This window comes from Eptatretus burgeri, chromosome 15 (genome assembly GCF_056783735.1).
Source record: "Eptatretus burgeri isolate ZD-2024b chromosome 15, Ebu_testis_v1, whole genome shotgun sequence".
NCBI lineage: Eukaryota > Metazoa > Chordata > Myxini > Myxiniformes > Myxinidae > Eptatretus > Eptatretus burgeri.
The window spans coordinates 72091159-72104048 of NC_140975.1; the positions used below are offsets into that span (position 1 = coordinate 72091159).

General features: G+C 47.6%; 1 protein-coding gene across 3 annotated transcripts in view; it reads left to right on the forward strand.

Annotated features, from left to right (window-relative positions):
• CUL9 (cullin 9) overlaps positions 1–12890 on the forward strand; it is a 352312-nt gene that overhangs the window by 255699 nt on the left and 83723 nt on the right. For all 3 annotated transcript variants that reach the window (XM_085856907.1, XM_085856905.1, XM_085856906.1), the window contains one exon: positions 10261–10617. In XM_085856907.1, coding sequence (XP_085713033.1) covers positions 10261–10617 — 357 coding nt within the window. The remainder of the gene's footprint in view (positions 1–10260; positions 10618–12890) is intronic.

Genomic DNA, 12890 nt, shown 5'->3' on the forward strand with positions numbered 1-12890 from the left:
CACGACCTCAACATCCTCACCACAAACAGACACAGACAGGAGAGCAGCATCCAAGATGTCACCGAAAGCCTGGATCTTAGTTTTGACCCAAGAAATCCGTAATCCCAATGGCTCCGACTCCTCATTCAGCACCTCGAGGGCCCCCAAGAGGATGTCTAAAGTCTCCGCAAAGATAACTGCATCATCTGCAAAATCAAGGTCCGAGATCTTGACATTGCCAAACGATGCACCGCAACTTGATCTCTCCGACATCCTCCCTAAAATCCAGTCCATACAAGTGCTGAAAAGTGTGGGGGCAAGTACACATCCCTGACGAACTCCAGTAACAACTGGAAATAAGTCAGAGATGGTACCACCACACTTCACAGCAATCTCAGTACCAGAGTAGAGTTCAGACATCAGATCGATCAGTTTCGGTGGCACCCCATGAAGACCAAGAATCCTCCAGAGGACATCCCGATTCACTGAATCGAACGCTTTACAGAGATCAACATAGGCTGCAAGCAGCCCCTGCCGAAACTCTCGTCTGCGTTCGGTGAGGACACGAAGTGCAAGGATACGGTCAATCGTTGACCTCTTTGGTGTAAAGCCTGACTGCTCTGGACGCTGGTGCTCAAGCAGATGGTGGCAAACCCTATCAAGAATTATCCGAGCAAAGACCTTGCCCGGCACTGAGAGCAGCGTCACCCCTCGGTAGTTGTAGCAGTCTTGGCGATCACCCTTCCCTTTCCAGAGAGGGACAACAAGGCCCCTCTTCCAGTCAGTTGGGATGATGCCTGTATTCCAGGCAGAGCACAAAACTGCATGCAACGACACGAGTGCAGCATTTCCACCAGCCTTGAGAAGTTCAGCATGGATGCCACAGATCCCTGGAGCTTTGCCCCGTTTCAACTGGTTCACCGCAGCCCGTGTTTCCACAAGCGAAGGTGGACCACAGTTGATTCGAGGGTCAGCAACAGGGATTGTAACACCCTTGACGTCCAACTCGACAGCTGGGGGATCAGCCTGGTACAACCGCTCAAAGTAACCGGCCCAGCGGGCCTTCACTTCAGACTCCTCTGTCAAGAGCCTACCACTCTCTGCTCGAACTGCAGTGCTCCGAGGGATGGGCTTGGATGAACGTAATGCGCGAATTCCCCTGTAAGCGGGATGAGAATCACCTTGTCCACAGGTGATGCTCTACCCCCTCACAGATTCCTCGCACATAGGCCTCCTTGTCCACCCTCAGTGCACGTACAGTTTTACGCCTCAGCTCCCTGAACAGCTCAGCTCTGCCATTCAGCCTGGCCCTGCGACTCTGGTCAATGGTATCCAGTGTCCCTTGAGAGACAAAATTCTTCTTTGCCCTGCGGTGAACTCCAAGGCATCCACCGGCAACATCAAGGACGGTGGTCTTGAAGGCGCTCCACAACTCTTCAGGACCCCCCAAAGCATCCAGACCCCCCAAGTGTCCACTCAGCCTGTTCGCAAACTCCTCAGCTACTCTGTCATCCCTGAGCTTGGCAACATCCAGCCTAGGCTGGGATGGTACCATTCTCCAGGATTTAAGGTGCAGCTTTAGAGTTGCTACAACAAGCCTGTGGTCAGTATTGAGGAACTGAGCACTCCGGTAGACCCTGCAGTTCTGGATCATCCTCCAACGACCGTCAATGAGGACATGGTCAATCTCTTTTGCCACACCGCCAGCGTTAGAATACCAAGTCCAGCGATGAGCTTGCGGGCGCTGAAACATGAACCAGCCACCCTAAGTCCATGACTTCTTGCAAAGTCGAGGAACTTAGTGCTATTCTGGTTCATAGTTCCTGACCCATGGGGACCAACACACACCTTATAACCATCCCTATCAGTTCCAGTCGATGCATTGAAATCCCCCAAGACTAGAAGTGTATCTCGTCTGGGGCACTGATCAACCACAGACTTGAGTGTGGCGTAGAATGCATCCTTCACGGTGAGATCACTCGCCTCAGTCGGAGCATAAACAGAGACCAGGAAAATGACACCTAAGGAGTGACGAATCCTTAATCTCATAATACGCTCGTTGACCGGTGTTACCTCAATTATCATTGGGGTCAGCTTATTGGACACAGCTACAGCAACTCCTTGGGTATGGTAACCATCAGAGCGACCAGACCAATAGTAGGTGTAACCACCCAACATTATCTCGCCGCAATCCGGTCTCCGAACCTCAGAGTGAGCTGCAATCCCGATGTCCAAACGCTTGAGCTCAGATGATAACAGAGACAGGTGATCATCCTCTCTTAGGGATAGGACATTCCAGGCACCCACCCGAAGGGACCGCCTCAGGTTAACCCAAGGAGACTGCCGTCTGGTGGACGACACCTCAGCACCACTCCGACACACTCTCCCACAATCTGACCCAGGGATGTTACCCCGTGGTTTCCCTCCTATCATCAAAGATTGGGGGTCCCAAAGGCTTTGCCCCAATCCCGTCATCCGGTGAGCTGCCCTGCGAAGGGAAGCTGCGCAGGAGGTACTCCCACGGAGTGGGTTTTCAGATTTTTTTGCGTTTTTGCGTTTTGCGTAATGAAGCGTTTTACGGTGGCCAGAGTGCAAATCCTGCCACCAACCTCCTAATAAGAAGTAACCCAACTGCAGGAGGATGTCCGCAGACACAGTTGGGCACTAGATATGGATGGCCGTTGGCTCACAAGGAGCTCCTCCGCCCTTTTTGATTGTGATCCGCATCGATCACAATCAAAAACATTTTGCCATTAACCGGCCCCGCAAAATCTACATGGACCCTCTGCCAGGCTCTGGCTGGGGTAGGCCATAGTCCCGAAGCTCAACGCGGGTTATCAGCATCTGTTTGACACGTGGCGCAACGCTTAACCAATTGCTCAATGTCTTCATCCAACCCCGGCCACCACAACAGGCTACCAGCAAGACTCTTGGTCTTCCCGACGCCAAGGTGACTGACATGCAGTTCTTCCAAACACCACTGCCTGAACTTCGGTGGAATCACCATCCTCATTCCCCACATAACGCACCGTTGGACCAACGACAGCTCCGATGCGCGCGACGTGAAAGGTTGAAATGCTGGTGTCGAAGGCAGATTGCTCCAATTCCCCGTAGCAATCGCATGGACAACACGGGCGAGCACCGGATCACGAGCCAATTCCACCGCGAACTGTCTGGCCGTGATCGGCCCGCTTTGGACCTGGCCCAGCGCGAACACATCTACCCGGTCGGCCGACTCAGACGCAGCTGGACCCTCCGCACACGGCAAGCACGAGAGCCCGTCGCAGTTAGCATGCTTCTTGGTGCTTCGGAACTGAATATCATAATCGTAAGCACCAAGAAACAGACACCACCGCTGTATTCGCGCGGCTGCTACCACCGGTACCCTGCGTTCGGGTCTCAGGATGAAATGAAGCGGTTTGTGATCCGTCTGCAAAGGGAAATGCCGCCCCAGCAGGTATTGATGAAACCTCCGCACACCCCAGACCAGGCTGAGAGCCTCGCGCTCGATCTGTGCATATTCCCGCTCTGCTGCGGACAGGGTCCGGGATGCAAAACAAACAGGCCGCTCGGAACCATCGTCCATCCTGTGGGAGAGCACTGCCCCGATGCCATATGCAGAGCTGTCGCATGCCAATAAGAGCGGATGCGCAGGCTCGTAGTGCACGAGGACCGTATCCTCTGTGATCAGCCGCTTGACGCGGTCGAACGTCGCCTGGTGTACAGGCCTCCAAGCCCAGCGCTCGTCCTTCCTGAGCAACCGCGTTAACGGCGCAAGTTGTGAGCTGAGCCCGCGCACGAACCTTTCGTAATACTGGGCCATACCAATGAACGAGCGCAGCTGCGTCTTGTCGCGAGGCGGTGGCATGTGTTGAATCGCCAACACCTTCCGAGGACCTTTCAACAGCCCCTCCGGCGTGATGATGTGCCCGAGGTATTCCAAGCGCTGCTTGAAGAACGCGCACTTGTCCCGGTTCAAGCGCAGGCCGCACACTTCTAGCTTTGTCAGCACTTGGGCAATGTTCACAAGGTGCTCGTCCGCCGTTTTCCCCGCAATGAGCACATCGTCCAGGTAGGTCTGAGCAGGCAGGCCAATGCAAACCTGATCCATGGCTTTCTGCCACAAGGCTGGGGCCGAAGCAATCCCAAACCAGAGTCGGGTATATCGATAGAGCCCTTGACACGTGTTGATTGTCAAAAGCTCGCTACTCCCGTGATCCATCGCCAGGTGAAAATATGCATCACGCAGGTCAAGCTTCGTGAAATATTGACTCCCCGCCAATCGCGCATATATTTCATCAATTGACGGCAGTGGATATTGCTCCACGCTGAGCCCCGGGTTAACCGTGGATTTGAAGTCCCCGCACAATCGGACGTCTCCATTCCGTTTCAGCACCGTGACAACCGGGGTGGCCCAATCTGAGTACGACACCCGTTCGATCACTCCACAGGCCTCCAGCCTATCCAGTTCACCCTTGACCTTGTCCCACAGGGCATACGGCACCGGATGTGGTTTACAAAAACGAGGAACCACCCCCTCCTTCAGGAAGAGTTTTGCCTCCACGCCCTTGAGTTTCCCAAGGTCGTCGCAAAACAAACCTTGATGTCTTTGAAGAATCTTCTCCAACTGATCCTCCCACCGGCTCGGCATGGGTTGCACAAGGTGAACTGCGGCCCAGACTAGCCTGATGCGGGACAGCCAATCTCGGCCGAGGAGAGACGGCCCCCTCCCCCGCACGACGTACACCCGAAGCGTGGCGACCTGGCCTTGATACCTCACAGACACGTCTGCCATCCCGACTGGCGTTATCTTCTCGCGGGTGTACGTAAACAGCGTGAGGTTTGACCTGATATGCTTCAGGCCGTTGAGTCTATGCGCGGTCTGTTCGCCGATGATCGACACAGCTGCTCCCGTATCGACCTGAAACGTGATCGGCGTTTTGTTCACTTCGATTTCCACCGTCATTGGGTGCGCCGCCGCAGGGCCAATTGAAAACAGGCTCAACAACGGCCGCCGGTTCCGCCCCGGGTTGCCTCGCACATTGCCGTCTATGACCTTAACGGTGGCTGGCGCCCCACGGCACACACGCTTCAGATGACCCACATTGTGACAATCTAAACACACGGTGCCTTTATATGGGCACGCACGGCGCAGGTGTCGATCTCCGCATCCCAAACACGTCCGCGGGGTCACCTCGCCGCACGTGCAGTCGCACGGCGACGTCCGACCCGCACTGAAGGTCGTGCGCGCGTCCCGGGGTGCTCGCGACCCCGCGTGGCCGGTGATGGCCCGAACATCTCCGCGAGTCTGCTCGACCGCTGTAGCCGTGCTGACCGCCGAGTCGAATGTAATGGCTTCACCCTTCAGCCGTAGAACCGCCGAAACCATCTTCGCATCTTGTAAACCAGCAATAAAACGATCTCTGAGCCGAGCTGGACGCTCCCCCGCCGTGAACTTGCAGGCCACGGAAGAATGCTTAATCCGCGCCACGAAATCAGCGACGCGCTCCTCTGCACCTTTCGAGAGGTGATCGAACTGGTATCGAGCGAGCTGTAATGACTTCTCCGGCGCCATGTGTGCTTTCATCTTCTGCACAACGTCCCAAAACGACAGCCCGTCATCACGGGGCTTGTCCGGCGCCACCAAAATCACTCAGTAGTCGATAATGCTCCGCCGAAAGCGAAGCGAGCAAGATCGACTTCTGTTTGCTGTCGTCGACCACATCATTCGCGTGGAAATAGCACCCCAATTGCTTGGCAAACAATTCGAAGTCGTCTCCGACGAAAACGGGCACGTGTCCGTTTTCAACCATCCTCGTCGCCAACTATAGTGTACGAGGTGCAGTGGAACACGAGAAGCAAGAGCGTCAGCATCGACTCCGCTTTATTGCGCGTCCGGATGTACATTCCTGCAACCCCTAGCGGGCGAGTCATGATATACGAAAACCCAATCACGTGATACAGCACAAAATTCATATTCTCCAATTGCATCTTTCACTTTGAACTCAGGTCGACTTTTGGTGACGACCAGTAGTCTAGAAAGAAGGTTTCTCTCCTGTTTGATGGACATCAACTGGCCCTTAACCTTTGCCTTTACGACAGGTCCAACATCCCTGAAGTAGGCAATGTTCTTCTTCTTCTGCGGATCCCAAAATCCAACTGTCTTTTCAACCATTCGACTCAAAACGAACTTCTCTATTGACTCTCTTCCAAGTTGATCACGATTTTCAATGTTCTGACGTACTTCACTAGGGGTTACAGCGAATGTCACCAGGTTAAACATGTCACTCTCCTCAAATGGGTTTCCTTGCTTGCTGATGACTTGCACAAGCTTTGCAGCATTTTGCACCAACTTAGTACCTTTATCGCCTGTTAATTCATGATGGAGGGATGATGCTTCTCTGTTTTCTACTAGAGCGTAGTCTTTAAACTCTCTCCTGTGATTTTGTGAACATTTAAACTCCTCTCCTGTGAACATTTTTTTCTGTGATTTTGGCAGCCATTTTGAAAAAGTGCCCCGAGGTGGTGAAATATGACACTGAAAATTGGAAGACAAGTTAAAAGTGATTCAGTATGTGTCCTTGAACAAATAAAAGTGAAAAATCAAAGTTGGCAAATTTATTGAAGCACTGATCAGATAGTGATAACTGCTGTTTGACGATGGGGGAAAAAGTGATTATTTATTTATTTATTTACCCCCTATTCGAAATCGTTCAAAATGGGGGGTCATGGATTTGTTCTCTATTTTCGTGTCCGTGCCTGCCTGCGTGTGTGCATCCGCAACCATATCTTGGATGTGTATGAACCGATTTTTTTTCGTACTTAGTTCAAAGACAGCAGGAATAAGAGCAATCAGAGATTGCACACTCTTGCCAGGACTTGTTTTGTGTCGTGTTTGTGCAGTTTTTTTTGTGGTGTTTGTGTACTGGTGTATTACGTAATTAATTTGAGACCTAACTAGAACGTCACTTTATAACTGCTGGCAGTGATGACCGGGTATGAAGGCATCCTACTTTGATGCAACCCCGTTTTGAATGGATACTTGACCCTGACCCATGATGTTTAATCAATAATTCTGGCTGTCAGACCATGCGTCCAATCAAGTTGAAATTTAAAACATATATTCCACATCATTGCTAGATCATAATTGTGAAGTTCCACTTCGATCAAATGATGCAAGCGGTTCCAGAAAAAGTGTTTTTTTTTATAATCTTGCCAAAACGAAGTTTTTGCAAGATATGTTAGTCAGCTTGTATGTTTTTTTTTTTATTTTTATTATTTTTTTTTGTTTGTCTGTAATCATGTATAAAAAATTCTGCAGAGCACAGTTATCATTGGAAATTTTTGTAACTTCGCATATCAGAGGCCTATAGAGGTCCCTTTCAGTGCACAAAATTTTGAAGGTCAAAGGTCAAGGTCACTTTGTCACAAATCAGGGGAGTCGACAAAACCCTTATTTTTTGAGTAATTTTGATCGGATCGTCTTCAAACTTCATGGGAATATAGTTCATGGTCTGGCGCTCAGCTGATTAATTTTTGGTGGCGATTGGCCTTGACCTTCATGGTTAGCGCCTGAGGTCAAACATATTTGACCCCAAGGTCAAATTTTCAAGTTTTAGGAACCATATCGTGTAGTACCTCAAATTGAACACCTCGATGAGTGCTTTCTAGATATGTCAAGCTTGAGACATTATGACGTCATTTGGTGACATTATGAGGCAAACGCATATTTTTCATCGTTACTCTGTAGAACGATTCTCATCGGAATCTCTCGTAGGCAGATGTTCCTCAAGGAGTCGCTCCTGGTGGATAGCAGCTCTGTTCACCTTAGTGTGACCTTAAAGAAGTCCCAAGTGGTCACCTTTTGGCAAGATACGGGTCACCCTGCGGGTGACATTGGTTTACTTTAATTGTCGCTTTATCCAATATGGCTGTCAAACCATGTGACATGAATTAACATGAGTACCATGTTATTCCCAAGGCCTGGGAAACATTTGTTTAAAGTTTTTGCCTCAATTTGTTCAGCCATTTCAGAGAATATTTTTGAAGGTTTTTTTTTATTTTTTATTTTTAAAGCAATCTGGCTGCCGAATCACGTGACCGATGATGTCAGCAATTTTTTTCTGTGGACCAATTTATCCCAAGATGAACCTCAAATTTTCATCCTGATCAGATGTAGCGTTCAACATATGCAATTATGACGTTATAACAAAGGCGGCTATGGCGTCATTAAAAAAAAAAAAATCACACTTATTCCCCATGAGTACTTGCCATGTGCCAAATTTCAATATTTTCTTTGGTGTGGTTTGAGAGATAGAGGTCCAAAGTTTTTCCGTTTTTCCAACATGGCTGCCACACCATGTGACACATGATATCATAATTATAATTAGAACAATCTACATGAGTAGTCGCTCCAATGGTGAAAATTTCTACTCAATCTGACAAGTGGTTGCAGAGAAAAACACGAAAGCTCTGTGTGGACAAAACAGACAGACAAACAGACCTCAATGCAATATCCTCTCCTCTGGCGAGGGTAACAAATGATGGTATACATATGCACATCATTTTGATCCACGATGCAATCAAAGATAGCTGACTGGTGGACATTTTAGTTGTAAAATAACCCAGTGTTGAACACGTAATCAACCATTTCTTGGATATCCATTTACCGATATCGTTTAAACTTGGCACGCAGCTACTGAATGATGGCTTACATATGTGCGTCATATTGCTTCGAGATCAGACCCAAGATGGCTACTGGCCATTTTGTGACTTAAATGTGTCCCCAACCATTTCTCAGACATGTATGGTCTGATTTTATTAACCTCCATTGGACTTAGTCCGAAACGGGGGCTTGTGGATTTGGTCTCGATTTTTCATGTGCATGCATCTGCAACCATATCTCAGACATTTATAGCCAATTTTAATTCAAACTTGGCACAGACAACACATGATTAAATACATATGCCCATCATTTTGTTTCGCGATGCGATCAAAGATGATCGATTGGCGGCCATTTTAGTTGTAATAAAAACTGGTATCGAACACGTCCTCAACCATTTCTCGGACATGTATTTACCGATCTTGTTCAAACTTGGCACTTGGATAATAATGAATGGTGGCTTACATAGGCATGCCATTTTTTTCGAGATCAGATCTAAGTTTGCTGACTGGTGGCCCTTTTGTTAATTAAATGTGTCCCCAACCATTTCTCAGACACGTATGGTCCGATATTATTCAAACTGAGCACAAGCCGAGTACATGATGGCATACACGTGCACCTCACTTTATCTTATGATCTGATCAAAGATGACCGACTGTTAGACAGGCGGCTATTTTAGTTGCACCTAAATATGAGCTGGCCCTTTAATTCCGTACAGAAAAATAACAAAACAACGGGGGTTTTGACATTTTATTTATGTCTTTAAAAAAAAAAAAAATTTTTAACTTCTTGTTGATGTCATAATTGCATACGTTGAACACTTTTTCTGATCAGTATGAAAACTTTCAGGGTCATCTGGGGCTAAATTGTATGGGTTGGGGGGGGGGGGAATTGATGATGTCATTGGTCACGTGGTTCGGCAGGCATATTGTTTTTAACATAAAAAACCTTCAAAAACCTTCTTCTCCGAAACGGCTGAACAGATCGAGGCAAAACTTTACAGGTTTGATCGCCTATCCATGAGGAACACAAAGTTCTCCACCCATGACATCATAGGTCACATGTTTTGGCAGCCATATTTGATTTACCCAAAAAACTTTAAAAATCGTCTTCTCCAGAATGCCTAGACAGATTGAGGTGAAACTTCACACACATGATCTGGCAGCCATATTGGATTGAACAAAAATTTTTAACATTATTTCTCGTGAACCACTTCGTCAATCGACATGAAACGTCACAATTATGATCTAGTAGTCATGGGGAATACATATTTTGAATTTAAACCTGATCGGATGCATGGTCTGGCATTCAGAATTATTTAATATTTTGAATCTGTGTTCAAAGATTAAAATCAAACTTGGTGGTGCAAGTATTATAATGATATAATGATGTGGGTGCCGGCATATCTGGTGATGTCACAAAATCTAAGTGTGCCCTTGCAGTTAGTTATATCATATGATAAACCTTTGGAATTTTGACTTATGTCAAACTGGCAGCAATGAAGTGAAAATATTATTTGCACTTATTGATGTCTTTGTGCACCACTTGAACCTGTACTTTTTGACACCTTTGTGCACCACTCAAAGCTGCATTTTTGCCATTTTGTGATGTTTCTTCAGGAAAATGAAGCATATCAGTGCCACTCTGAGGTCCTCCTTGGCTCAGGTGTTCCTGCAGAAGGTCGAACCCTATCTCCAGATGATTTGAGAAACATGATGGAAGAAAATGTATTGCTGGTAGCCCACACCTTGGACCTGGAAAAAGATGTGGCAAAACATCTGCTCTTGCACTGCCAATGGGACAGAGATTTGGTGGTGCATCGTTATTCCGAGGAAGCTGATGATATTCTTCGAGAGGCTGGGCTACTTGTGAAAACTGCCGCTGGTACTGGTGTTTCGCCCACTGAACTATGTCCGATCTGTCTGACTAATCCTGCCAGCATTGCTCCCTTGAGCTGTCGCCATGCATGTTGTCAGGTAGGCACAACAACATAAACGAGTGAAACAAAATGTATTGATATTGGAAGATTGAAGGTTGATTGCACATGAAGGTAATACAGAGATAATGGAGGGTATTCAACAGACATGATACTCTGGGGGTTGAATGGGATGCAGCTGATCCTGCACTAATGCTGTACCCCAACAGAGTTCCCAAACTTGAACTCGGCGAGTTGCGCTTCCGAGTCAAGCCGGGTTTGGCTGTGCATTTGGAAAATAACTCGGATATTCGCCTTTCACATGAAATAAAGTAATTGCAGTATTTTTGCAAGTATGTGTGGTAGAAATGCACCATAGTAGATGATTTGGATGTGCTTCACATGGTCATGTTTCTCTTGAGGAGTTTCAAAGCAAAATATTACCAGAATTGGGCACTGTATCGATTACCTGTCTAGCTCTGCATTAGCTGTGAACACGGGGTCTCAGAATATGGAGAAGTATCGATATCATTTAGATTTGATTAGTCGATGTGAGTCAGATGTCATTGGAATAATAATTGAAAAACAATATCAAGCAGCAGGCCTGCAGAGAAACAAGTAAGTCTTATCAACACTTTCATGTAATTGAGTTGGCACTTTCATATTTTTTGTTGTCGAAGTTGATTCTTTCTTTGGCCCGAAAGTCCGGGCCTCGACCTTTATTCAAAATCAATTTATCTATGGTTTAACACATTTTATTGCAAAAATAAAAAAAATGCAAAGTGCGATATTTTCTGAAATAAATTGTACAATTGTTAGTTTAAAACACACGACAACAAATTTCCACTTTCCAAGCACACTACGACAAGGATGCGTTCCAAGTAGGAGTGACGTTCAGCAAAGTGAAGTTAAGCAGATGAGATATTCCCATAGCACACACTCGTGAGGTAAACAAATATATACACTTTATACAAACACTCGTGAGGTAAACTAATATAAACACTTTATACAAACACTCCTGAGGTAAACAAATGTATACACTTTATACAAACACTCGTGAGGTAATCAAATATATACACTTTATACAAACACTCATGAGGTAATCAAATATATACACTTTATACAAACACTCATGAGGTCAACTAATATAGACACTTTATACAAACACTCGTGAGGTAATCAAATATATACACTTTATACAAACACTCATGAGGTAAACAAATATATTGTTAAGGATTCAGCGGTGGCGCGATTCTCACCCGACTCTTGGCGCCACCCTCACCACCGCTGTCTCCGGGGTTTACAACGCCGGCTGGCTCGGCACAGGCCTCGGATCACGCGTCTTCAATCGCGATACCAACGTACCCCTGGACCTTACCAGTTGGGGAAATAGACCCTGGTTACAGACTGGTTTTGTCAGATGCCAAGCGTTTTCTGCCAGTCTGTAACCATTTTGGTTTTATATACCAATCGAACGGATCGTTCCTCGACGCGACACAAATTAATTCAAAGCGTCAACTTCATACGGATCAGCCAGATTTATTGGGGAACATCGGGAAACACAACACAAGCAAAATATTCATGACAATGTTTTAATTAGTCTATAACCCGTTCTTCACTAGGGAGATACGGTTTACGGGTTTCGAAGGGGACCCGAACGAGATAAGCCTTTAACGACATGCAAACAAGACAGAGTACTTGGTGATGTTTCATGGACGAGAGGAAAGTGTCAAAAGCACGAATGTCGCTCGTAACAAGCCGATGTCCACGGATTCGCACCCCAAGCTCGAACACGCCGCGTGGAAAAATGGAGGCGTCGTACTCTTGCTCCTGGCAGCGCCCGCGCACGCAGCCTCGGCGCGTTCACACCCCGCGTAATGTCAACTGCAGCAGAGCGAAAGATCCACGATGGTATGCTCCAGCTGGCTTTTCACAAGGTCCAGCATACAAGTCCAGGCCTGGCCTGTTCACCAGAGAAGGCCAAATTGAGGAGCCGGGCTCCCCCAGGCTGGGTCTATGGGATTCCAAGACGTCGTCGAGCCGTGAGGTGAGTCGGGAGAGTCAGAGGCTCCGTCGTTTCTCTCTTGCCTTCCCAGCGCACGCTCGCCTCCAAGCCTGACTGCTCATCCAGCACATCACGCCTTGACACCCGTCGTTTCTCTCTTGCCTTCCTGCCTCGAAGCCCGAATGTTCAACTCCGTCCTCTCAGTTCTTACCACCTTGTCTTTTTGGGGCGCGCCCCTTTTACGAAGCCCACAAACTCCTCCCCTGAGTTTCACTTCCTCTTTTTGGCCACTCCCCCTCTCAGCATGCTGGGTGGAGTCTCGCCCGGAG